The sequence below is a fragment of the Oryx dammah genome, unplaced genomic scaffold (assembly GCF_014754425.2).
Source record: "Oryx dammah isolate SB20612 unplaced genomic scaffold, SCBI_Odam_1.1 HiC_scaffold_10, whole genome shotgun sequence".
Taxonomy (NCBI): Eukaryota; Metazoa; Chordata; class Mammalia; order Artiodactyla; family Bovidae; genus Oryx; species Oryx dammah.
In genome coordinates, this window is record NW_024070194.1 from 19,223,299 (window position 1) to 19,249,178 (window position 25,880).

At 47.5% G+C, this 25,880-nt stretch overlaps 2 protein-coding genes and 1 pseudogene across 13 annotated transcripts in view; 1 reads left to right on the forward strand and 2 right to left on the reverse strand.

Annotated features, from left to right (window-relative positions):
- Positions 1–6,466, forward strand: part of NCOA6 (nuclear receptor coactivator 6) — a 91,706-nt gene extending 85,240 nt beyond the window's left edge. For 7 of the 9 annotated variants that reach the window (XM_040247482.1, XM_040247484.1, XM_040247485.1 and 4 more), the window contains one exon: positions 5,352–6,463. In XM_040247482.1, coding sequence (XP_040103416.1) covers positions 5,352–5,395 — 44 coding nt within the window. In that variant the 3' untranslated portion in view covers positions 5,396–6,463. Of the gene's footprint in view, positions 1–5,351 lie in introns of all 9 variants that reach the window. The other 2 variants (XR_005722279.1, XM_040247480.1) reach the window with 1 other exon arrangement.
- A 2,082-nt stretch (positions 6,467–8,548) lies between these two features.
- TP53INP2 (tumor protein p53 inducible nuclear protein 2) lies at positions 8,549–16,786 on the reverse strand. Of its 4 annotated transcripts, XM_040247489.1 has the most exons (5): positions 16,574–16,774; positions 15,454–15,563; positions 11,676–11,857; positions 10,972–11,269; positions 8,549–10,440 (listed from the first exon to the last, which is right to left on the reverse strand). In XM_040247489.1, the coding sequence occupies exons 3-5, from the start codon at positions 11,800–11,802 to the stop codon at positions 10,191–10,193; spliced, it is 675 nt and encodes a 224-aa protein (XP_040103423.1). In that variant the 5' UTR covers positions 11,803–11,857; positions 15,454–15,563; positions 16,574–16,774; the 3' UTR covers positions 8,549–10,190. The 4 variants fall into 4 exon arrangements, with proteins under 4 accessions (XP_040103423.1, XP_040103422.1, XP_040103424.1 ...); XM_040247488.1 differs by lacking the exon at positions 15,454–15,563 and having other exon boundaries at positions 16,574–16,786; XM_040247490.1 differs by lacking the exon at positions 15,454–15,563 and having other exon boundaries at positions 11,676–11,821.
- Positions 16,787–22,816: 6,030 nt separating this feature from the next.
- Positions 22,817–25,107, reverse strand: LOC120869443 (annotated as a pseudogene).
- Between the last annotated feature and the right edge of the window lie 773 nt (positions 25,108–25,880).

Sequence of the window (25,880 nt, forward strand, 5' to 3'; positions counted from 1 at the left end):
TAAGCTGAGACTGAGAACGAAGAAACATCATCCAAGTGAAAGGTAAAGCATGTGCAAACGCCCAGAGCTGAGGGGGGGTATCATCTTCTCAGAAAGTGTACTGAGTTTAAGTAGCTCGAGTTGGACAAGAGCTGGGATCTTGGCCAAGTGCCTGATAGCAGCAGGGCTGCTGCGAAACAGTCACACACCAGTAGGATACCAGCCTGAAGACCAGGGCAGATTGCGATGCCCCAACACCAGACACTGACTGAGAGCTCAGCTGTTTCTGGGTCACGTTTCTGGGTCAGAAATCAAACGCCTCACAAGAGTTCCTGGAGGAGGCCTCAAATCTGCAGATCAAGTAGGCAAAGCAGAGATGTAGACATCACCTTACCTCAGCCTGCCAGATAGGGGAGAGGTTGGGAGGGGCCTTCTTTCCTCTCCAGACATACCATGTATACCACAGTCAGGGTCCTGTGGGTATCCCCACTTTGGATGCAGAAGTGGAACCAACAACTTCCTTCTCCCTCCTTGGGAATCATCTCCTAGGCAAAAACTTGTTTGGAAGGAAACATAATGTGGAAGATTCCTGGAGTTCTGTAAGGAAATCTGCTTCCCCTCAATTCTGTGTATTTTCCCAAAGGATCACGGTCTTCCAAGCTGTAGAATATCTTTAAAGCAGGAAGATAAATGTTGACCTTTAGAGATGTCATACAACCAGATTTTTGGAAATCTGGCCTGAGCCCAGAGCCTCAGGATACTAAAGATGTCATTTACAGTGCACCAGAAAGAACTAATCTGGCAGCTGGGAGGGACAGTTAAGAGATGCCCAAATTAGAGCCACTCTGTAGATAACTGCTAGCCAAGAAAAGATGTAAAGCTGGAGCCTGTTTTAGAAGTGGGTTTGGGTGTACAGGCCTGTACACTTAAACTGAACATTGTCCCAAGGTGATGGTAGTCATGTTGGAATGCCTGTCCCATCCATGCTTTGAGGCTTAGCAACTGGCTTAGAAGAGATCGTAATGACTCACAGGCTTTGCGATATTACATGAGGCAGTGCTGCATAAGTACCTCCCTAGAGGATGGCAGGGTTCTGGCCAGACCCCAGGAATCACAGTCTTGTCTAGATCTCCACATCAGTTTTAAGCCCTCAGGCTATCTATTTTTAACTCTTCTAGGGTAAGTTACTTTTTAAATCAGAAATGAAAGCTATAGCTCTTGATTTTTAAGTGTTAGAGCTCTTGGATCCAAATTAAAGAATTAATATGCATATTATTTGGCTTTCTGTGTTGTATCCAAAAATGAACCAGTGTCATAAAATATCAAGCTGGCTTCTAAGCTGTATGTGTCCCAAACTTGTAGACATATATAGTGCTGGGTACCTGAAACATCTTCCTGCAGCATCAACACTTCTTCAATTTTTGAAAGGAAGAGAGGGTTTTGCCTTTTTGTGCTCTTAAGATTTTGGTCATATATGCCCAAACAAAATCAGAAACAGTCTGTGTTTTTTCATGAAATATTATGAGCAGTTTATAATGAGAAATATTGGTACTTCCTGTATTATTGGAAAACCAGTAACCTTAATCATGCTTCTGCTTTGAGAAAAGAGTTTGCTTACCTCATGCTAACCAAGGCCCACCGGACTACCAGATTGGAGCAGGTGGGATGGATGATTTCTGCGCAAGTCCAGCAAGGCCCACGTGGTCGATGGGTCCCTTTCTCCAATCTGTTGTTTGATTTTAGTTGGTTGGGTTCCCCCCACCACCACCAACCCCCAGCACCCTGCCACTTCTGTTTGTCTGGCCACACCTCATGCCATGTAGAATCTCAGTTATCTGACCAGGGATTGAACCCCTACACCCTGTGCCGGAAGTGCAGATTGTTAACCACCTGACCTCCGGAGTCCCTGTCCTGCCACTTTTAATTACAGACAATGAAAATTGGCTCCCACCAATCAGTGAACTTTTTAAAATTGCACTTGATCAGATGTGTCTACAGATATGCAGGTGAGTAGTTCTTCCTGACATGATGAATTCCCCATTCACACAAATGATTTTTCTAGTTTCCCTTGTCATTCTGTATTTAGTCTTACGTCTATAGTAGTTTTGTGTTATATTTTCAACTGGTAAAAAGGATCAGCAGCAGTTAAATAGATGAAGTTTGGTGTACAAGTTTGAAACCAGGGGAAATATCCTAATAAGAGGGGAGTTCAGAGCAAGCTATAATCAGCAGTAGCTGTGGGTGTCCCTGGTGTGCCCTTAGATGCCTCTGACAGCAAAGTGGGATGGTAATTCTGTCCTGTCCACAGCTAGTGACTTGAAAAGCAGCAATCTAAAAAGCACAGAGTATACAGATACACTGGAATCAGTGGCTCAGGTGGTCACAAAGAGTTGGATAAGACTGAGTGAACTGATACAGATACACTTTAAATGTAGGTGTTGTTATTATAGAATAAGCATAATTAGCTACATCTTATGGAAGGAAAGAGCTTCCCTGGTGTCTTAGCTGGTAAAGAATCCGCCTGCCATGTGGAAGACCGAGGAAAACCCTGAACAGTAACTGCCTGAAACTGTACTCTTGTAGTCATTTAGAAACAAGCCATACAAATTTTGAAAGGAAATTTCCAGAATTTTTTTACAATTAAGTGGAAATCTTGGCTAGAAGAGGAATAGTAAAAAGCGTAATGAAGTGAGCAAGGTCAAGGTTAATTTATAAAACTCCGTAGAAGGTAAAGCTCACATACTAGAAGATTTAATAGAAACTTGAACTATATAGATTTAGCCAAATTTGCTTAAGGTCAAAAAATGAGGCAGTCATTTAAAAATTACTTTTAAAATGCTTTAAAAAGGCCCTTTCAAATTACAAATTTAAATGTATCCCAAGGGCATACATAGACACCACCTGAAAGACTGTTACTGACCCTCCCTTTTACCATAGAGTCGATTGTAAAATATGAACATCAGCGAAGTAACTATACTATTAGTCTTTGGATTATTTGTGTATCTGTGAAGACATTAATTTATAAAATCTTTGAAGGTTGGGAGTTCCCTGGTGGCTTAGTGGTTAGGATTCTGGGCTTTCACTACCATGGCCCGAGTTCAATCCCTGGTCAAAGAACTAAGATCCTGGCAAGCAGCGCAGTGCAGCCTAAAATAAAAAGATATTTGATGGTTAAAAAAAAAAAAAAAAATACTGAGAGTTTTTCAATAATGTATGTGATTTTTTTCCCCCAATATAGTATTTATAATAGGGGCTTGGGATAAAGGAGCAGGCCTTACATATTAAATACATCCTGAATATACCTTCGCCTACTACATTACTTCCCCAGAATTCCTTACCTTAAAAACTTAGCTTCTAGATTTTCTTATTGTGTTCAACAGAATGGTAAACATGGTAATATTTTAGAGGGAGTATAAAATTGAACCGTAAAAATAACCTTTCAGGTTTATAGAAACATCAAAGGTAACTTTGCTCTGTGACCAGGTTGGCTGGATTTATCCAGAGAAGGTGATAGAGACTTCAAGATCAGGTTTTCTCTTTCATGGAAGTATAAACGTACACCCTACACCACCACTGCCACCTCTCACCCTAGTATCTAAAAGACTTTTTTTTTTTTGCAGTTTCTAGCATAGATAAATTGTTTACTCATGGCCCCACTCATTGATTCATCCTCAGAAGCAGAGGCAGCCTGCCAGATCCCTGGGTGCTTTGGAGCACTGACAGATGGGAACAAGCAAGGAGGGAATGGAGGGGGGAGCCTAAGGTTGTTTATTCCCCGACTGCTAACCATGCTTCCCAGCCACATGTGTTGCTTAGACATACCACTTGATCATTCAAATCATAACAAAGGAGAAGCTCCCAAAGTTGACCTAAGTTAGATATTTTTCTTAGGATGAACACTTAGTCAAGACAAAACCCTGTATGTTTTCACTGCAAATGACAAATCTACAATGAAAGTGAAGGTTGAGAGGTGGTGGATGTAAAGAGTTGATTGATCATGGGGAGTTGTGTGCTATGTGGGACTCAGTTTATTTACATGGAATTTACACCGTTATCAACATCCTATCAGATTTACTGTCCTCTGATTAGCAAAAGACTAATGAGTAAATCAGAGAAACTAATTCTACCACCTGGCACGAGCATCACGATCTCCCCGCAAGAAGCAAGATGTATTGAAACTTCTACCAACAGAAGCCTGAAATCACCACACAGGCCACCTTTTAGAAAATCATCTAGGTTTCACTTCTTAGCAATTACTTAGCTAAAATTTTACTTAGTGAAATTTTTGCTTTTTGCATGTACATTTTAAGTCTGGGTTCTCAAAATATAATACAAAAAAGAAAATAAAAATTGCTTAGAATACTGAACCTAATAATGTGCAGCATCAGAAAATTCAGCCTAGTTTCTAGGAAGGGGTAAGTTGAATTCATCCAACACATTTATGTTAAATAGAGGGCACTTTTTTGGTCCTTATTGGGAAGTAAAAATATTTTAAATCAAAAATATCTATTATGGAGCAGCATGAAGAATGAGGGTGAATTTTTAATATTAATATGAGATTTTAAAGAAATGTTTACAGTTGGAGAGCTTTAGGCTATTCACTGTTACTTTGCTGTAGAAGACTTATGTTGAAAAGTGTTTGAGAAAGATGGTTTAAATATGGGAGAAGATTAAGTTGGTTGGTTGAAGACGTAATACTAAAGGAGTTAAAACACACTCCTTCCCTCCCTTTTATGTCACTGTTACCCTGTCACTGATACAAACCTCTCAGTTCCCACCTCTTCCATGAAGCCTTCAGGCTCACCTGGGCTCAGAGCAGGCTGTGGCGTGCTCCAAATTGCTATCAGGCCATGGTAGACACTTCCTGACCAAGGTCATGGTCATGTTATTTAGAGACTTTGACTATGGCATGGCTAAGAGTTCTTCAGTGCAAAAAAAAAAAAATGGCTTAGCCCCAGAAGGGATCCAGAGGCTGTTTTGTTTTGCACTCTGGCATCACTCATTGATTTCTGACTAAAAGCGTTGTCAGTCTATCCATCATTTTGTTGCGTGATGGAAACAGGTGATGGAGATGGTGGGGTTAATTGCCCCACTAAAGAGGCTGTCCCCACCTTGGCACCTTTTCCATGTATGTTTGCTTCACCTCCTACTACCTGTATAACATTTCCCCAGTTGCCAGCCAGGCCCGAGTCTTATCAGGCCAAGAAGCCTGAGACCCTCTTCACACTAAGTGGGCCTTTTGAGTCCCTTAGACTGACTCAGAGTCCAGTAGGCCTCCACTCAGGTCAGCCCTGGTTCTTGTGGACTTGCCTGAAAGGCACTGCGGTAAAAAGTTGCCTCAGCTGAACATGTCTTTCCTTTCTCCCCCACAGACGTAACCAGTGCGGTGCAATCCAAGCGAAGAAAATCCAAGTAAACAAGCTGGATGACGACTTGATATTTGTAAATGTGTGTGAATTTTACAAAAAGCAATTTTGCGCTGTGACTTTTTAAAAATCCATTTCTGTACAGTTAGTTATTTTAATAACGTGGTCCTTTTCCTAGTCCCTGCAGCCTGTTTCGTAAAGTGCAATGGGGAAAGCAGAGTTGTTGAACCATTTTGGTGTTGCAAGAGGAAGTTCAAGGTTTCTAAAATGTTGCCATGTATTGAGAGGAGCTAATGCGATTATGTTATTAGTTTTCACATTTCCTAAGCAGCCTAGAGTACAGGGTGAGCATTTTTAGATCTCTAATGATGTATTGTGCCGTGGAAGTACTGTGTGTGAATAGCAGTAGTAGGGCAACAGGAAATCTTCTCATTTGGAAATGTTGTAAATAATTTTATTATATAGTGTTTTGGATGTATTTGTTGTAGAAATGGACCAGTGAATAAAGAGAATCTAAGGGTTTGTACAATGTGAAATACTGAATGTGTTAAATAAATGTCTTTTGTCCTAGAACATAAACGTATGTTATTGATTGGTAAGGGATTATTGGGTAAGCAGGCTCTTTCTTTGGACCATAAGTGAATAGGAACAGCCTTCTTTGTGAATTAGAATTCCATCTTGTCCTCGTTGCGCTTGAGATGCCCGTCTGGGAAGTTGTGGGAAATGAACATACTTGTACACTCAGCTCATTCCTTGGCTTTGGAAAATTAGCTCTTTTTAGCACTGTACCAGGCACTTTGATATTGGTCAGATTTCCTTTGGTTGAAAACAACAGAATCAACTTAGGATCAAAGTCACCCAGGATTGTCTAGAAACAGGAAGCAATCAGCAAATCAGATAGCACTTTTCTCTACCTCTTTCATCTGCTTCTCCATGCGCATGATTGCTCCAAAACAAGCATGTATACACCTCCTCCTTTCAAGAGAGAAGCCCAGACCGACCAGCAAGATTTTTTGTAACAGCATCAAGAATCTAGCCCAGTTTAGGTCAGGTTTCTAACTTCAGTCCATATCTGTGGTTAGATGGAGCAGCTCCCAAATAAAAGTGGTCATTTTGCATTATGTAGTTCAGAGATACCCACTGTGTTCCACTCTTTGGCTGCTCTGTTTTTAATTTGCATCACCATGGCTTGGGGTGACTTATGAACATGCCTAGGTTTCTCCCTTTCCTGGCTCTGTCCTTACATTAAAAATTGTGGTCTCTAAACCAGCTACTTCTGCCCCTCTCCTACCCCCAACATTCAGGGGACATTAGTGCTTGAGGTCTTGTCTTTATCTTGGTCTGGGCCCTAGCCTTCTGCTGTGTCTCCTATAGCTAGACATATACTCCATCCCTTCCCCTGCAGTGGCTCCATAACCCAGTGCCTGAGATCCAAAGAATGAATTGCTGAGTCTCATGTTCTTATTCTCATTTTTTGAAATGTGTCTTGCATTATAAGGATTCTCTAAAAGTAGTTATTTCTAAGTCACACCACATTGTCTGGCTCTGTCACCAGCAAGCTCATCTATCCTTTTCCTCCCGTGTGTGACACACACACAACCAGAACCAAACCCAGCCTTATAATAACACACTATGTCAGTACTGTGTTTGAGATTGCAAAGTGCTTCTCCAACTTTAGCTCTACTCAGGAAGAAAGCATAATGTGCTTTAAATAGATTTTTATTTGTTTTTCTTTATATTAACTTTTTCTCCCATAGAGGAATAACATTACAGTCTAACAATCAGAATCCTGTTACACACATCCACAGGCATGCCACATGACCAGGCTGAGGGGGTTGTGTCCTCGAGTCTGCAACATGTCACAACATGGTCAACCAGAGTCTCCTCTTTTCAGCCGGTCTCAACACAAAACACCCAAGAGGGATGCACTCATCTTACTGGTTCCACCTGGAACCAGGGGGCAGGGCAAGAGGAAAGGTACACGGGACCATGTTATGTCTGCCTTCAGTCCCCTCACAGAAAGCCACATGGATCTGAGGAGTCATCCAGGAGCTCTGTTGGGGTCCTCATTGTACCTGACATCATGTGTCAGAGCAGACTACCAGGGTTCCAGACAAGGGTCAGGGAGCAAGCATACTCCAAAACAGCAGCACACTGCATTCATACACACGTGGTACCCTGGTGGGGCCAGACTGGCAAGAGCTGGAAATGACACCCAGCTTGAAGAGAGCTGTATTGGGGAATTACTGGAAGTTGTCCTTTAATGTAACTGGGACACACTCTAGAAATGGGTCCCTCTCATGTAACTGAGTTTTGGCAAAGCGCTGGTAGTGCTGACATGAAGTAATACAGTCTGGAACAGACTTCTCCAGGGTCTCTGAAAACATCATAAGGACAGACTCTCTAACCTTCTCCTGTCTGAGGTTGCATAGGACTTTGTGAGTTCTGGTTCCCTCATGTATTCAAGTTCTGTGGTTTAAAAAAAAATCCTGAAGCATGCTCAAGGTGAAAGGCACGTACACAGTCAGTACAGTATGACAAGGTCTGATGCTTCAGGAGTCAGACCATCAGGAGACCAACTAGTGTTGGTTCTTAAGAGATCTATACACAATTAAAATATTGCCATACTCAAATGCTACAGAAATCTATAGGAAAGTAAAAAAATATGAGCCTTGCAACCAGCTAGGTGATGATATTGGAGGGTTCTAAAACTACAGGAGCCTTACAGAATTATGGGTAAGGTAGGGGCCTTCCAAAACTGGAGCCAAATGCTCTAACTCACTTTTCCCCCACAGAAGGGTTGTGAACAGCACTGCCCAGAACTGAGCCTAAGCTCCAGCTGGCAGCGAAAGAGTAGGCAAGAAGTGCTGGAGGGAGTTTCAGCTCTTGGAAGTGCTGAAGACCCTAAGCTGGCTGTGATGTAACCAATGAGTAGCTGGAAGAATCAGAGACTAGGTTGTAACCTTGGGGAGAGGGGCAAGGCTGTCAACTACTGGAGCCCTGGTGGACCAGTATGGGGACTTTGAACTGCTTTTATATTGTAAATGTGGCTTATTCCCTTGTGTATGAGACCCCAACAGGGCTTCCTCTGTCCCCATCCCAACATCTGTAGGGCTACCCCCTCCCTTATCCATACACCCCCCATGAGGCCTAGGGTTAGCAGGTCAGGGAGGGCAGCTGCCTTTGCCCTCATGGAACTGCAGTTTTCTCTAAACTTCAGCTTGGCCACGAGGCCTAGAAACCTAGAACTGGAGTGAGGGGGAAGACCTATGTTAATATGTAACAGGAAATATTAAAAGTTTCAAGGAAGAAAGAGCACACACTAGAAAAGGACAGTTAGAAAAAGGAAAGGAGAAGCAACTTGGGGCATCCCAAGAGGCTGTTGCTGGTGTCTGAGCCCAAAATTCAGTCCTGCCGTGAGAAGGAGAAAGCTGACTGCCCTGTCCCCTGTTCATCCAGGTATCCAGGTCCCTTCTCCCACATACTTACTGGAGGAAAAGGGAAGAGGAAACCGTAGGGTACCTATTTCTCCCAAGCAGCCTAGAAAGGGAGAGAGCCCTGGGAAAGAAAATGAAGAGAGGCCTCCTTAAAGGCCCTGAACCTGGGTAGGGACTATGGGGATTGGGACAGTGGGGCTCCTGGCCTCCTACCCAGGACTGTTTATTAGCCATCCTGGCAGAGTGTGAAATACCAGGCCAGAGGCAAGATAAAGGCGGCACTGCCATTCTTGGGATGGCTTCACCCCACAGCTCGTTCTCCCTAGCATCATTATTCTGCATTCTTATTCTGGGGTGTGTCCTTCCCCTGCCTAGAATCCCTCCAGCCTGCATCTTTCCTAAGCTAGTTCTAGCACCTTGGGCATATGAACAGATATCTAGGATGGCAGGGCTTTGCCCAGCCTTTACTGCTAAGTTGACATGTTGCAAGTAAGGGCAGCAAGGTACTAACTAAGCCCTTCAGACACAGGGATCTGCAGAAGGTTTGATTTCAGGAAGAGATTTGGGAGGTGAATTATAGAAAAGGGATGAGGGAGTAGACTCCAGGCTCCAGCTTGAGAGCAAGGCTTGGCCTCTCTGAGCAAGCACAGTGTGAGCCCCTATTGTGCCCTGCTCCCTACAGCATCTCAACCCGCCTGACCTGACTACCTTTCCAATAGGTTTCCTCTTTTCCTCGATTCCCTCCACTTTCTCCCACTGACTCACATCTCACAGTCCTTTCCCACATACCTTACCTTTCCATGCCTGAGCAACTTCAGGGAGCCCAGCCTCCAGAGGAGAGGGAAGGGGGAAACTAAAGGCAGAACCCTCTAGTCTCACTGGGAGAATCACTGAGTAATGAGTAGGAATGAATGCAGGTCCAGACATTAGATAGAGTGAGGCTTGTAAAGTGGGAGCTGAAGGTAGGAAATGAGCCAGATATGAGACTGGAAGAAGACAGTCTCAGAAACAGGAGTGGGTCGGAAATAGAGGACTGGAGGAATGGGGATGGAGAGGGTCAGAGCAAAGATCCAGAAGGGGAACCAGGGAAGGAAAGACGGACTGTCAGTGGGGGAGGAGGATTAGATGCCAGAAGAGGCCAGAAGGTGAGAGCGGGGCTGGGGGGGCGGGGGCGCGGGGTTGCGGAGCGGGGTGAGGGTTGTGTTCAGAGGCAGATTAGAGGATCAGAGAAAGGGAAGGAAGAGTGGGAGAGGGGCGATCAGCCCACTTCACACACTTAAGAAGGGAGCCTGTGGTATCCAGCCCGAGGTGGGCTGCAGGCGCCCCCTCGATCAGCACACTGGCTGCGGCGGAGGGGCTGGATGGGGTCGGCAGTCAGCGAGGGGTTTGCAGCACGGCCGGGGGAAGCTCAGTAGTTGAACTGGCGCTGGCAGGGCTGGTAGACAAAGCTGCCCTGGTGCTTGGGCCGGCGCGGACGGCTCTCGCGGGCGCGGTTCTGCCTCTGCACCACCTTGGCGCTCAGTGCGTGGCGCTCGGCCCGCTGCCGGGCCCGCTGCAGCCGCCGCGCCTGGCCTGCTTTCTCCAGCAGCGCAGCCCGCGCCGCCAGAGGGGCGGCGTGGTGCAGGGCCCGGGGTTCGCGGCGAGCAGGCGCCAGCTCCCTGCGGGGAGAGACAGAGAGTCAGTCAGGGCTGGACAGATCGAGGGGAGTGCTGGCACCTCCCATTTGTCCCCGCACCCTCCTCAAGGTTTGGTCTCTGCTCAGAGGGGGGCGCCCAATGCCTTTCTCGTGGGTACCAGCCCTTCCTCCAAGCCACCTCGGAGATGCCTCCTCGGTCCTAGACTCTAAAACGGGTAAATGTGGCCCCGTGAAGGCTCAGCTTCCGATTCGACCCTGGCATTCTGTACCCTACCCCCACACTTCCTTAGCTCTGCGGCCTCGCCCTTCCAACCTCAACAGACCCCAAGCGTCTGCTCCAGTCTTTCTCAAGCTCCGCCCCAGCCATGAAGCCACGCCTCTCCCAATCTCAAAGGCTCCTTTGCCTTCAGGCCGAGCTACATCCTGGCCCATCGGCCCCGCCCTTTGCCTCGAACACCCGCCTCTAAAGGGTCCTCCCGGGCAGTGCCAGGGGGTTCCTGGGCTCCAAGACACTCCTCTCTAGGCCTCCAGGCTCCGCTCCCGGGCCACTCACCCGTCGCTAGAGTCTCCGTCAGGCAGGGCAGCTTCGTCGTCTTCTGGATGTGGGGAGGGCGGGCCAGGCTCCAGCACTATGGTGCTGCCGGTCACGTAAACGGACATGCTGGGGTGCTCGATGAGGAGGTCCTCCAGCGGGCTGCTCTGGAGGCGGGCAGGCCCGAGTCCAGGCCCCTCTGCAGTAAAACAGGCCGGAGGGGTAACAAACCAGCTTTCATCCATCAAGGAGGGTGCGGGCGGAGGGCGGCCTGCCGTGGCAGCGGCAGCCCCGGGGCTGGGTGGATCTGTGAAGCTGTCTATGGGTTACGGAAGAAGGGGGCGCAGTGGGGAGACAGACACAGACACAGACACACACACACACACACACAGACACACACACACACACACCCCGGACACAATGGGACAGGGAGAGAAAGGGCATCGTTAGTCAGACCCGTAGCCCCTCCAGCCACACCCATGGGGCACCCACAAGTCTCGACCTGCTGCCCTAGGGCGCTTGAGGTGTGGACTGCAACACCTCTGCCAGGAGAGAGCCCCAGCTTGCATGGGACGGCACTGTTACCCTACCTCCAATGCTATTGCCTCAGCCCCAATTTGCCTTGGGAACTCCCCAGTCCCCTAGCAGCTCCATGCTCGATGGCTGGACTAGTGCCCTAATGAAAACTTCACAGGCTCAGGAGTCAGCCCTGTCCCCAGACTCACCGGGCAGGTCAATGATGAGCCAGCCATCCACTTCATCTTCCTCAGAGACAAAGGCTTGGGGGCAGTCGGGGTCCTCGGCAGCAGGTGGTGGGGGACTGAAGAAGAGGCTGGTGAGGCGCTGAAGCATGGTGGGGGAGCAGAGAGGCCTGCGGGAGGGGGATGGTCTATAGCAGTGCAGAAACCTGTGAGGTAGAGAGGAGTCAGAGGTACCAGGGACTGCTCTCCCCTCAACTCCTGGCTGGGGATACCTGCCCCAGCACCCAAAACATTGATAAGAGTACAATGGAAATGTGTGGGAAAGCTTTGCCCTGTGCGTGTATGTGTGTGTGTAAACACATCTCTGTGTGTGTGTGTGTGTGTTGTTTGTTCACCTTCTGCTAAGTCAGCCTGCCTCCAGGCTTTTCTGTTTTTTGTATGACCTTAGAAGTTATTTCGGAGAAGGCAATGGCACCCCACTCCAGTACTCTTGCCTGGAAAATCCCATGGATGGAGGAGCCTGGTAGGCTGCAGTCCATGGGGTCCCTAAGAGTCGGACACGACTGAGTGACTTCACCTTCACTTTTCACTTTCATGCCTTGGAGAAGGAAATGGCAATCCACTTGCCTGGAGAATCCCAGGGACGGAGGAGCCTGGTGGGCTGCCGTCTATGGGGTCGCACAGAGTAGGACATGACTGAAGTGACTTAGCAGCAGCAGCAGCAGAAGTTATTTAACGTATCTGTGCTTTAGTTTTCTCATCTGTCAAATGGCAAGAATAACAGTATCCTCCTCTCAGGCCTTAAAGGAATTAAATGAGCCAATAATAGTATCCTCTTCTGGGCTCTCATGAGAATTAAATGAACTAAACACCAAGTGCTCAGAACAGTACCTGGATACAGACTAAGCATTCAATAAACTAATCAACTGGTTTATTATTAATAATTGTTAATATTATTGCATGCTCTAGGACTGATATATAAGACTCTATCAGGGAAGGTCCTCAAAGGACTGGACGTCCAACCTGGACCTTGAAGGGTAAAAACACTTCTCCAGGCAAGGAAGAAATCACCCAATATTGTGATTATTTATCATCATCATCATATAGCTAATATTCATGTGCCAAGTACTGTGTTAAGCCTTTAACCTACTACCTCATGTAATCGTCATAATAACTCTAGGAAATGGGATATAATTATTAGCCCTCTTTTACAGGTGAAGAAATTGAGGCTCAGAGGCATAAGATGATTTGCCTAAAATCTCACAGCTAGTAAGACACAGAGGAAGGATTCTAATCCATGCAGATTCCAGATCACTATACTCCATTGCCTTTGCTGGGTATCTGTCTGGGTTAGGCATTTTTAATTTAGTGACCTAGGACCATGGTCCATGTGTATTTTTCTGAACTGAAGGACCTTGGTTTTCATCATGATTCCCTAAACAGTAGTCCTTGACCCCAGAGATTAAGAATCACTACTTGAGGGGACTTCTCTGGTGGTCCAGTGGCTAAGACTCCGCCCTCCCAACTCGGGCCCAGGTTCCATCCCTGGTCAGGGAACTAGATCCCACATGCTGCAACTAAGAGTCCACATGCCGCAACTAAAGATCCCACATGGTGCAATGAAGCACTGCAACTAAGACCTGGTACAGCCAAAAACAATTTAAAAAGAAAAAAAAAGAACCACTACTTGAGCCTGTGTGGCTTGAAGAGGGCTCACTAGCAGAAATCCCACAGAACAGCTACCATCTCACCATGTGATTACATAAACCTCAATTGTGTCTGTCAGATGAAGGTCCTATTCCCACAGGCCCTCTACCCTCATCCCCACTATTTCCAAGCTCCTGCTCAAGGATTGCATCCCTGGTTAGGGAGGAAGATCAGGTTGCCTGGTCCCAGGGAAACAGCAGGTCAGTGGGAGGTGATGATGGAGGGAGAGAGCTATCAGACCCCAAGAGCCCTTAAGGATGAGGACTGAGGGTTGGACCAGAACTCAAGCCCTCAATCAGTCCTTCCCTGGCTGAAGATGAGAAAGGAGACTCCCTGCTCCAGGAATGGAAACACCAAGCCTACTTCAGGACTAGATCTGGGTCAGGGGCTGCTGGCCAGGCCCCCTGGATGTCCCTAAAGCTTGACTCTCCTGAAGATAGCCAACAGTTTTGCTACTCAGCCACTTGTCACCTTCCTCTAAGGATGTTTCCACACTTTCTATAAAGCTCCCTGAGGATACAGTCACACTACCATTCCCTGGAGGCATTCTACTCTTATTGCAAACCCACCTGGGGTATTTCTATGGTTGTTGCACATCTTCCAATCCCTGGGTATATTTTTCACACTTGCCGCAGAATCACCTAAGCTCTACACACTAAGAGTATGTATACATTTGCAGACCCCACAGTGGGCTCCAGAAGGAAGTGGTGCCTGGGTGTTGGCCTCCCTGGTGGTAGATTTTCAGGGATTATGAAAGGTTGGGTCACCCTCAATCAGTGCCCGCCCAGCACAAGCCACATATCCCAGCCCATTTGTAGCCACAGGGAGTTAGTGACTCAGTTACCAAAAATTCAGAGAGTTTGACCCCTCCTGAAGGAAGGGAAAGACTGGGGCCTTGATGAGGCACACCCTGTTTCCAAGGACCTACTGCTTCATCGAGAAAATGGAAAGAAAGTGAACAGGTGTTTCAGAAACCATGATGTTCCCCAGCCCATTTTATAAGCTGAGGATCAGAGGACATAAGTCCGTCCAAAGACTCACAGCTAGATGGTGGCAGAACAGGCCTAGCACCAGGTCACTGAGCCTTCGGTCCAAAGTGTACAGTCAGGAACTCCTCAGTAAACAATCCCCCAAAATATAATGATGCAGGGAAGACAGGGGAAGCCAGACAAAAGTCAGATTTTGATCAAGTCACCGCCCCTCTCAGGGGCCCCTCTGTCCAGCTATAAAAGGGTCTGAGGTTCCTGGCACCGAGATTCATCCTGCATTTACCAGAGCACCCACTGTGTACCAGAGTGTGCTCCAGGCCTCTTCAAATTACAAACAGATTGAGGTAAGGAAGGCTTAGGGCTGGGAAAGCTCCCTTCCCGAGGTCACACAGCAAGTCAGTGACAGAGCCAGAAGTGACAACCTTACCAGCCAGCCAGTGCCCGCCCCCTCTCATGACCACAGAGGGAGGCTCCCAGAATTTTTCTTTCCCAGCCCTGCCAACTTCCTGGTTCTCACATTCCCAGTTCTGCTCCTGGGAGAACCATTCCCTTTAATAACTGCAACAGCTGTGCCCGGAATAACACTTGATCCCCAAGCCACCTCTACCCCAGCCCATCTGTGAGCAGAGTCTAGGCTGAGATAGGACTCTTGGTCCAACCCATAGGCCCATCTATTTGGAAAGTCAGAGACTCTCCTTCTGCTCAGTGTCTGGTGCTTCTCTGTGAGCAGAGAGAGGGGAGCACACGCTTTGTAATCACCAGCACTAGTCCAGGGCAATCCTTTCTAGTTGGCAGCTCTGAGGGTGCAAGGTGAAAGTGATAGTTGCTCAGCTGTGTCCAACTCTTTGTGACCCCATGGACTGTAGCCTGCCAGGCTCCTCTGTCCATGGAATTCTCCAGACAAGAATACTGGAGTGGGTTGTCATTTCCTTCTCCAGGGGATCTTCCTGACCCCAGGGATCAAACTCTGGTCTCCTGCATTGCAGATTCTTTACCATCTGAGCCACCAGGGTGGGAGGTGAAGGACAGCCAAACAGAGGGAACTCTCATCTCCACCCCATTCCAACACTGGCCCGGGAGACACCCTGATGCAGTCATTGACTCACCTTTCTGTGGCCAAAACAGCTGGGAGGCAGTGATTTTACTGGTTTCCAGAACTCTGAGGTATAGAATGAGGATGGGGGCCTCAAAAGGGGACCCAGTCTCCAGAGACCTCCTGGAAAAAGATCCAGGAGTGAGGAAACCTGGGAGCATTATCAAATTTGGATGGGGCTTAGCCCAAGTGGTTGGATGGCATCACCGACTCATGAGTTTGAGTTGGTGATGGACAGGAAGGCCTGGCGTGCTGCAGTCCATGGGGTTGCAAAGAGTCCCACACAACTGAGCAACTGAACTGAACTAACCCAAGTAGAGTCTTAGGTGCAAGGAAGATGTGTAACTTGTTATTTGTAATAAGCTTCTACTAGGTATGTGCCAGTGGCTAACGCATCCGCCACTCACTAGGTAGGCATGACTCTAACTAGCTGCACGACCTCGAGTAAGCCACTTCCCCTCTCAGGGCCACGGTTTCTCCTTCCATGAAATGGGCTCTAAGACCCCTCGTTCGGGGGCTGGGAACGACGTCAGCTAAGGCGCTGCACACATGTCAGGGATTAGGAGAATGTTATTATGTTAGTCCCAGGAGCGCAGAGCCTGGAGCCAGAGGGAGGAGATTGCACCACCACTTGGCGCTGCCCCAGCGATCTAGAGTTCAAGCTTCAGGGGCTCCGGAACTTCTGACAACCCCCTCCCCCTATCTAGACCTAGCCTTCGGAACGTCTCTCAAGTCTCTTCGAACCTCTCTCAGGTGTCAAGGACAAAGTAGAAGATCAGAGGTTTGACCTCAGCTCCCGGGTTAGCCCAGGAAACAAGAGGGCCCTCTGGTCCCGCTGCCTTCAGCGTCCCTCACTCTTGGGCCCAGTTCCGACCCAGCGCCCAACGGGTCACCGGAGGACAAGCGACCCGAGTCGGGAGGGGGTGGGGGGGCGGTGCCGGCCTTGGTGACGTCTCAAAGTCATATGCAAATAGAGAGACGTCACGGTCTACCGGGCGGGGACAGCCAATCCGGAGCCCAGAATGCAGCCCCGGCAGCCGCCCGCTGAGACTGACAAAGACCCGGGAACTGGGGGCGCGGGGCGTGTCCCGAGGCTCCAGGAGCCCCCCAGGCCAAAGCCGGTGGGAACTCACCTGGGGACTGGGGGCAGCGCGGCGGGCCCAGGTGGCGCTGAGGTAGTTGTGAGGCGGAGCGTCCCAGGATCGGCGGCGGATCACAGGCCCGGCAGCATCGCGGGGGCTGGGTTGGGAGCGAGTCCGGCGCTCAGAGTGACTGCGCTCGCGCGCCGGGCTTTGAGTCTACAGCCGCGGCTGCTGGACTCACCGCACAAATTGGAACGTTCAAACAGCTGATTGTGACGTCACAAAGGGGCCCGCCCGCCTCGCGTCACCGCCCGGCCAAGCGGCGGCCAATCCCAGGCTGCGGATCCCCCCTCCCCGCCTCCTCCGCGGCTAGCCGGCTAGTGGCTCCCTCGCGGGGATCCCAGACTCCCAGGCTAGGGAAGAGGAGGCCTGGAGAAACAACTGCTGGAAGCTTGGACCGCCCTGCCTCTGGGCCACCCACGGACCTCTCTACGAGGGGGGTTCCCACTCGTTCCTACGAGACCCCCACCTTTCTGCACACCCTCCGCGTCTGTCAGCTCCCTCACCTCTCCCGCCGCCTCTTGTCCTTTCCCCTGCATCTGACACTCAAGTCCCTCAGTCTGTACAGTTTTCTCAACTCCACACCACGTTCGTGCACCCCAGCCTCCTCACCACCCGTCTCCCGGCTCTGCCTTTTCTGTCTCCCTTTCTTAGCCGTACACGCTCGTTGTTTTCCCACTCTTTTCCTCTGCTGAGCAAGCTTAACAGGTGGAGGACAACTCTCTTCCCTGGTTCCAGGGGATCGCAGGAAGTATAGACGAGTTGGTTAGGCTGACAGGAAAATTTTGTCGGTAGAACTTGGAGAGGAATTGCTTTGGGCTAAATAAACATTGATCTAGAGAGTACTCTGCACTGGAACGTTTACAGATCTTGTGCGTGTGTGTGCTCAATCGTATCCGACTCTCTTGTGACCCCATGGGCTGTGGCCTGCCAGGCTCCTCTGTCCATGGGATTTCCCAGGCAAGAATACTGGAGTGGGTTGACATTTCCTTCTCCGGGGGATCTTCCGGATGGAACTTGCCTCTCCTGCATTGGCAGGCAGATTCTTTACCCCTGGCTACCTGAGAAGCCCTTACACACCTTCTTTAATCCCTATTACTACTGGGGCTGGACAGAAAAGTGAGAGACAGGGATTGATTGATTATTAGAGTGGGACCCAACTGGATGACTAACAACCCCACCACCACACAGGGAAACAGATAGATCTCATGGTTAGTATATAGATTCATATCAGTAATGCATTCAATAATAACTATTGCTGCTGCCAGACCATTAGCTGACATTTTTGAGCACTTACTGAGTGCCAGGCATTGTGCCATACTGCTGTGTATGTGTTTTTATTCTTCACAACAACCGAAAAGGTGTGTGTTATCCCCATTTTCAAGTTGAGGAATCAGGGCCACACAGTTATAGTAAATGGCGATGCCAGGATTTGAACACGTAGTTCCTGGCTCCAACACTCTCCGCTCTCTACAAGCACCAGATAATCAAAGCCCGAGGGTGCTTCAGCCTCCCTCAGGAGACCTGGGCTTCGTCCTTTCCCCAAACTTGCTGTGTGACCTCAAGCAAGTCATGTCATCTCTCTGGGCCTTAATTTTCATATCTGTCAAAACATCCAAGTTAGCTTTTAGAGATTCTTTCAAAGTCATCACCGTAAGCATTCTTCCAGTCCCATATTCTAGGCCCCCATCATTCCCAGTGGCCTGAGAAGAGGCTGGAAAGACCACAAGTACACATCCTCAGCATCTCCAGAGGTTGTGCGTCCTCTCTCAGTAGAGCAGGGCTGGTGGGGATGAATCTGAGCACTGCCCATCTGTCTCACTGGGAAGGGGGGTTGGGGGGGAGAGGAACTAGGCCAGAGCTTCTGCTCTGCTGATAAAATCCTGTCCCGGCCTAATCTGAAACCCCAGAGGGACTCCTCAATCCTAGCAACTAGGAGAAGGAACCGGGAAACAATACCCAGCGGCTTGGGGAAGAGGGGTAGGAGTGAGGGAGCAGTGTTTTGGCCCTTGGAGTGGTATCCCCAAACCATCCTTTCTTTGCAACCCTGAGCCTCTGCCCATCACATCTGCTTCCTGCTAACCTCATAGCCTCTCTTCACCTTTTGCTGACTTAAAGTGATTAATCCCTAATACGCCTCTCTTGTCACATCATTAGCCTGCGCTAAAACCTCCTGTGGCTCCCACAGTACCACACCCCTTAATATGGCATTTGTACCTTCCATGATCCAGCCCCAGTGCTCTCACTTTATTTCTCTTCCTCACTTACATCCACCTTGTGCTATGCTCAGACTCCTATTGTCTCTTCATTCTCCCACACCCGTACTTTTGCTCAAGCTTTCTCCTGGAATTCCCTGTTCAGGCTTTTCTGAATTCAGAGTTTTTCTGTCCTCAAGATTCTACTCACTCCTTCTTCCTCTAGGTCAGATTTCCTGTCCCCACCCAGGTGTCCAGAACTACCTTGATGGACGGTATAATCATTTATTTGTTCAATAAACAGTAAGTGATGATGACTAATTGTGTATATGTGTTTTCCCAAGTAGACTGTGGGCCTCCCAAGGGCAGGATCTTTGTCTATATACTTCACTCAGCCTGTGCTGGGCCTGGCATAGAGTAGACACAACCAAAGGTTCAACAGTTAAAGGTTGGAGAACGGGGGATAGATTAGGAATTTGGAATTAAAATATACACGCTACTATATATAAGACAACCAACAAGGACCTACTGTATAGCACAGGGAACTATACTCAACATCTTGTAAAAACTTATAATAGGAGAGAATGTAAAAAAAGAATATAGATGTATATATTTGAATAACTTTGCTATATACCTGAAATTAACACAACATTGTAAAAAATATATTTCAATTAAAAAATTTAAAGGCTTAGCTCAAGAGAAATAATTGGTATGAGAAGACTCCTATACCTGGACCTTTAACCCTGGTACAGGAAGTATTCTATTGGGCACAGGATTATGGTCCCCGCAAGCCCAGGGAAAGGATTTCTCGTCATACACTCTGGTCCCCTAAATGGCCTGGATTCTGTTCCCAATCTTATAAACCCCGTGTACAGACAGATAGGCCAGATCTCAGCCTTACATTTCTCATGAGTCAAAGGTATCATGAAAGTGGAGTGGCTGAGCCTAGCAGAATCCCCTCCTGAAACCCCTGGGACCTATCCCTCTCTACTGCAGAGATTTACTGTTAGGGCTGGAGAAGACCTCAGAGCTCAGCTCATCCCCAAATTTTCATTTTATAGGTAGAGAAACTAAGGCACCCTGAAACACAGAGATTAAGTTACTTGTTTAGAATTATAAAGCAACAGAGTCATCTACTGACCTTGGTTGGCGCTGGAGTGGGCTTAGTATTCTGGGATTCTGGCCTGGCCTGGGCATCATGCTGAAGGTAATCCTGGAATCTCATTTCCAATCAGACATAAGGTGCCACTCCTGTACACACACATACACACGGGCATCTATGTGTATACATGAAGACATCCATGTACAAACATACACGTGCACATGAGCTCACATTTGCCGAGTTAACAGATGTTCATGCCCTTCTAATCCTTGCCCAGATGTCAGCACCTGCCGAATATTTCTCTTTTGGCTGCAGGGCACATGGGATCTTAGTTTCCCAACCAGAGATCAAACTCATGTCCCCTGCATTGGAAGCACAGAGTCTTAACCCCTGGACCACCAGGGAAGTCCCAAAACTAGCCCAGTTTTTCAGGCTCCAGGGTTGGAGGTCAAGAGGCCTCTCTTCTATCTGAGCCTTGGGCTTCCCTTTAGTGAACTCTGGGGGCTCCCTAATGGCGTGGGGTTCCTCCACTTCAAAGGGCAGAGATGTGTCAGCCTGGGTGTATCCCTCATGGGATCTTGCATGTACTCAAAATTATGAGCCCACTGGAGAACTAACTCACCACTGCCCTCTCTTCTCTTCCCCTCTGAAATAGAGAGCAAGAGCCTGGTGGGCAGTTTGGAATCTGATGAAACCAGCAGGTCCTGATCACTCTAGACACACAACCCCCCACCCCGAACTAGCCCTAGATTTACAGAGTTAAACAAACCATATTAATGACGACACTCTTAGGACTTCTATGTGCCAGGTATTATTCTAAATCCTTGCTTATGTGTGTGCTAAGTTGCTTCAGTTGTGTCTATTTGCGACCCTATGGACTGTAACCTTCCAGCCTCCTCTGTCCATGGGATTCTCCAGGCAAGCATATTGGAGTGGGTTGCCATGCCCTCGTACAGGGGATCTGCCCGACCCCGAGATGGAATCCATGTCCCTTATGTCCCCTGCATTGGCAAGTGGGTTCTTTACCACTAGCACCACCTGGAAAGCCCATTCTACATCTTTACCTGTGTTGATAACTCCTTTAATCTCCACAACCTAATACAGATAAAATTTATTCTTCTCATTTTACTGGTGAAAAAACTGAGATAGGGAAAGAAATTTAATTGGTAAAGCCAGCTGAGGCAAACATAATCCCCATATTCCCCCAAAAGACTGAACTATACCTTAACCAAGGGGCACTTCCTTAGAACCTATACTCAAAAAACTTTGTTGTTCAACCAAGAGATGTTTGAACTGGGGGTAACTGCCATTCTGAAGGAGATCAACCCTGGGATTTCTTTGGAAGGAATGATGCTAAAGCTGAAACTCCAATACTTTGGCCACCTCATGCGAAGAGTTGACTCATTGGAAAAGACTTTGATGCTGGGAGGGATTGGGGGCAGGAGGAGAAGGGGACGACAGAGGATGAGATAGCTGGATGGCATCACTGACTCGATGGACGTGAATCTGAGTGAACTCTGGGAGCTGGTGATGGGCAAGGAGGCCTGGCGTGCTGCGATTCATGGGGTCGCAAAGAGTCGGACACAACTGAGCAACTGAACTGAACTGAACTGTGGTGTGTGTTCGCGCGTGTGTGTGTGTGTGTTTGTACACCATGAAAAAAACCTTGGCCTGATTGTCAGTAAATCCAGATTTCAATCCTGGTTCTGTCCTAGGTTCATTGTCCAAGTCACTTTCTTTGTCTGGGCCTCAGTTTTCTCATCTGCAAAATGGCTGGCTCCGTATTCTATGTGCTTATATGTTCGATAATAAATAACATACAACTATAAAGACTGTGTGTGAAACAATGTACAGTATTTTTTAAAAAATCATTTTCCTGAGCAGCAGACCCTCCTATGTTGGCCTTGAAGGAGCAAACTGCTGTGTTGTGAAGATGACCACATGGCAAGGACCCAAGAGGGACTTCTGGAAACTGAGAGTGGTCCCTGCCCAAGAGACTAAGAAAACGGAAGTCTTAGTTGTATGGCAGCAAGAAAATGAATTCTGCCCATAACATGAGGGAGCCTAGGGCCAAACTTTCCCTATTTGGGTCTCCAGATGAGAACACGGGCTTGATTTCAGCCTTGTGAGTATGTTGAAAAGTTTTTTGCATGAAAATTAAGAAGCAGCTTGAGTTATTCATCTTACTCTAGTACATTTTGTCTTATTGCAAATATTTTCTTTTGCTGAAGTCATATAGTTAAATCGAGTAATTTGCATATGTGGGATGCAAATCCAGGGTATATATCTCAGCCAAAAGAAACTTCCTCCAATAAGTTCTCCAAGCTGTCTTTGAAAAGAATTAACCTCTCACTCCTCAGACCCTCCAAAACAAACACATTGTCTGCCTGTCTCTTAGAGCACTGTACACTTTGAATTCACCACATACTCAGGAATACCTAGTTTCTTTCCAGGAGATATCTAACCTTTTCTATACTGGAGAATCTCTTTCAGTGTAACATGCTAAGTTGCATCAGTCGTGTCCGCCTCTTTGCTACCCTATGGGCTGAAGCCCACCAGGCTCCTTTATCCATAGCATTTTCCAGGCAAGAATACTGAAGTGGGTTCCCATGCCCTTCTTTTTTTTTCCCCTTAATTTGTCCACACTTCATTCTCTTTTTTTGTTTGTTTGTTTTACAAGATCATTTTGCCTTGTTTTGGAGATTAAATTACAGTGCAGTGCACAAGTCATAAATGTAGGGTTCAATAAATTTTGACAGATGCATACATTCGTGTAACTCACTGTAAGATACTGTTCCCATAGGTCCCAAGTCTACAAGCATTCCATCTCCCCCGTAAGCTGTTCAGACAGTAGTGATGTTGTCACTGAGACTTGGTTGGTTAATATACAAGTGATCTTAACACACAGCATGTGTGCCACTTTATATAGGAGGCTTCTTATAGACCCAGCTTGGTTCTTCTTCAGTGTCTTCTCTTGGAGTTGTACCTGATTTTATTATCAGTTTTCATTCAAATCCATTGAGGAATGGGACAATTCTGCTTTTGTTTCTTGGCTTCAAATCACTTGATCCTGAAAGTCTTGTGAGAAGATCCATGCCCTTCTCCAGGGGATCTTCTCAACCCAGAGATTGAATCCATGTATCTTATGTCTCCTGCATTTGCAGGCAGGTCCTCTACCACTTGTGCCACCTGGAAAGCCCCTTCAGTGTAAACAGAAATATAATCAAAGACTTTAAAATGCAGGGAGATAAGGGCTGTGAAAGTCATTCACTCATGCCCGACCCTTTGCTACCCCATGGACTATACAGTCCATGAAATTCTCCAGGCCAGAATACTGGAGTGGGTAGCCTTTCCCTTCTCCAGGGGATCTTCCCAACCCAGGAATTGAACCCAGGTCTCCCACATTACATGGGGATTCTTTACCAGCTAAGCCACAAGGGAAGCCCAAGAGGCTAGGATAGTGATTAGAACAAGGAACTAGGGGAATCTGGGCGGGGGGGGGGGGGAGCGGGCAGGAAAGGATCCATGGAAGCCTTCCTGGAAAAGAGGACATCTGAGATGGGCTTTGAAGGATGAGTAGAAGTTGACCTTGGGGTTGAAAGGCCAGGAATATGATTCAAATCAGGAGCCCTCTAGGATTTCCCTGGTCTTCCAGTGGTTAAGACTCTATGCTCTCAATGCAGGGGGCTCAGGTTTGATCCTTGGTCAGGGAATTAGATCCCACATGCTGCAACAAAAGATCCTGCATGCCTCAAGGAAGATAGAAGATCCTGCATGCTGCAACTTAAGATATGGCACTGCCAAATAAATAAATACTAAAAATATACATGTATATCAGGAGCCCTACACCCCTGTCTTGGCTCTGCTTCTGACTTGCTTTAGGTGATTCTCTGATCTTCAATGGTCCTCTGTTTCTCTGTCTGCACAATAGGGGCATGACAGGGAATTCCTTTGGGGCTTCCCCAGTGGCTCCATGGTAAAGAATCCACCTGTAATGCAGGAGGTGTAGGAGACATGGGTTCGATCCCTGGGTTGAAAAGATTCCTCTGGAGGAGGGCATGGCAACCCAGTTCAGTATGCTTGCCTGAAGAATCCCTTGGACAGGGGAGCCTGGCAGGTTACAGTCCATAGGGTTGCAAAGAGTCGGACACGACTAAAGCCACTTGGCACACACACAGGGAATTCCTTTGCCTGCTCACTTTTTCCCTGCCTGTTGCTTTCTAAGGAGAGTTTTGTCTTGTCTGACCACTTTCCAGGCTTTTTAGGTAGAGAACTGGGATAACAGGGAGACAGAAACAGAACAGAGAAGTGACAAGAAAGAAGGAAGGAAAGAAAAAAGCAAGACTTGTGGAAAAGGGCCTAGGGGGACAGTTTCTGATGGGAAATGACAGATTTGGTAAGTGAGCAACACTGAGAGGCAGCAGTGGGGCTTGGGAGGACTGGTGAGAACAAAGGAGATTTTAAACAGTGTTGACAAGGGGTGGAGACCCTTTGATGTCTCTCGAGAGTTACAGATAAATATGAGAGTCATTTTTAAATTGCCCTTGGGAGCTGGACTATTGTTCTTGGATTTACTACATTTTTATCCATTTTTGAATAGGTTAAAATGGACATGATTTGAAATCCCAGAGAACAAAGGGTAAAGGTTTCCCTCCCATTTTTTGCCTTTGGGACCTTCCAATCAACTTCTAGTCCCTAGGGGGGACTGCTGTTACCAGCGTCTTGTGTGAATTGTCAGAAATAATCTCTGCATGTACAAGCATGCATATGTAGGTATGATCCCCCTGTTTTGAACACAAATGACAGCGTACTATGCACACTTTTCTGAAATTTGCTTTTTTTAAAATTTAACAATACACATTGGAGAACAGTCCCTAGCAGTATATACAGAGCTGCCTAATTCTTTGTTAACAGCCACCATAGTATTTCATTGTCTCACATTAAGGATGGATTGAAGTTTATTCAGATAGTCCCTTATATTTAAACCTTTCATTTGTTTGCAACAATTTGCCCTTCATACTGCAGTTCTTGAACATGGTGTTAAAGGTGCTAAGCCTGAGCCACTGGAAGCCTCGGATTTATTTGGATACTGGGAGCTTTTGGACTCAGTGATGTTTTTTGACAGATTCTGATCCATCCTCTGGATCAAGCTCTTCCTACTGCCTTTTCCCTCGGTTCTGCCCACCCTGTTGTTGGGACCCAGTGTGGTAGCTTTGGCCCTTCACCATGGCCTGCTCTCTGAAGTCCTCAGAACTCTTCCTGTGTCTTAAAAATCCTCCAGGACTCTTGATTCCAGCCAAGAGTCTCCTGCCAGGAGTTGTGGGCAGAAAAGCCAGAGACAGAGGCTCTGTGCACGTGCTCAGTCACTCAGTCATGACTGACACCCTACGACGCTCTGAACTGTAGCCTACCAGCCTCCTCGGTCCATGGGATTTCCCAGGGAAGAATACTGAAGTGGGTTGCCGTTTCCTCCTGCTCAGGGATCGAACCCCACATCTCTTGTGTCTCCTGCATTGGCAGGTGGGTTCTTTACCACTGAGCCCAACACCTGGGAAGCCCAGAGGCTGAGTAGAGTGTAAATACTTGTTGATCTACTCCTAGACTTTCCTGGGGCCTCCCTGCTTATTCTTCATTGCTATTTGGTTTTCTGTTTCTTCATTGCTAGTTGGTAGGACTTTGCCCTACCTTTCTGCCAGAGGAATTCACTGGGTCTACTCTAAGATCCTGGGGCAGGACCTTACCCATGAACCTTAAAAAAAAAGTACCTTCTTAAAGGAGAAAAAACCCTTCTACCTGTAATAGAATTGCATGGAATGGTATTTAGAGATTATCTAGTGCCACAAATTTACGAATATGGGAACTGAAGTATGGATGAGAGGGTAGGACTAGCCCAGGGAACAGAATATGTGAGTAAGAGGGACAGAACAGGAACTTGAGGCTTCTACCTCCAGGTCTAACCTCTTCACCCTCTCCTCCTAGAGTTCAGACTTAATTCATCTTT

Bases quoted from the DNA above. Each gene is read 5' to 3' on its own strand.
- TP53INP2 (XM_040247488.1), bottom strand. From the start codon at position 11,802: ATGCTTCAGCGCCTCACCAGCCTCTTCTTCAGTCCCCCACCACCTGCT. The intron at 11,270-11,675 runs GTGAGTCTGGGG...CGTAACCCATAG, and splicing joins GCTCATCATTGACCTGCCCG to ACAGCTTCACAGATCCACCC. The intron at 10,441-10,971 runs GTGAGTGGCCCG...CTCTCCCCGCAG, and splicing joins GACGGAGACTCTAGCGACGG to GGAGCTGGCGCCTGCTCGCC.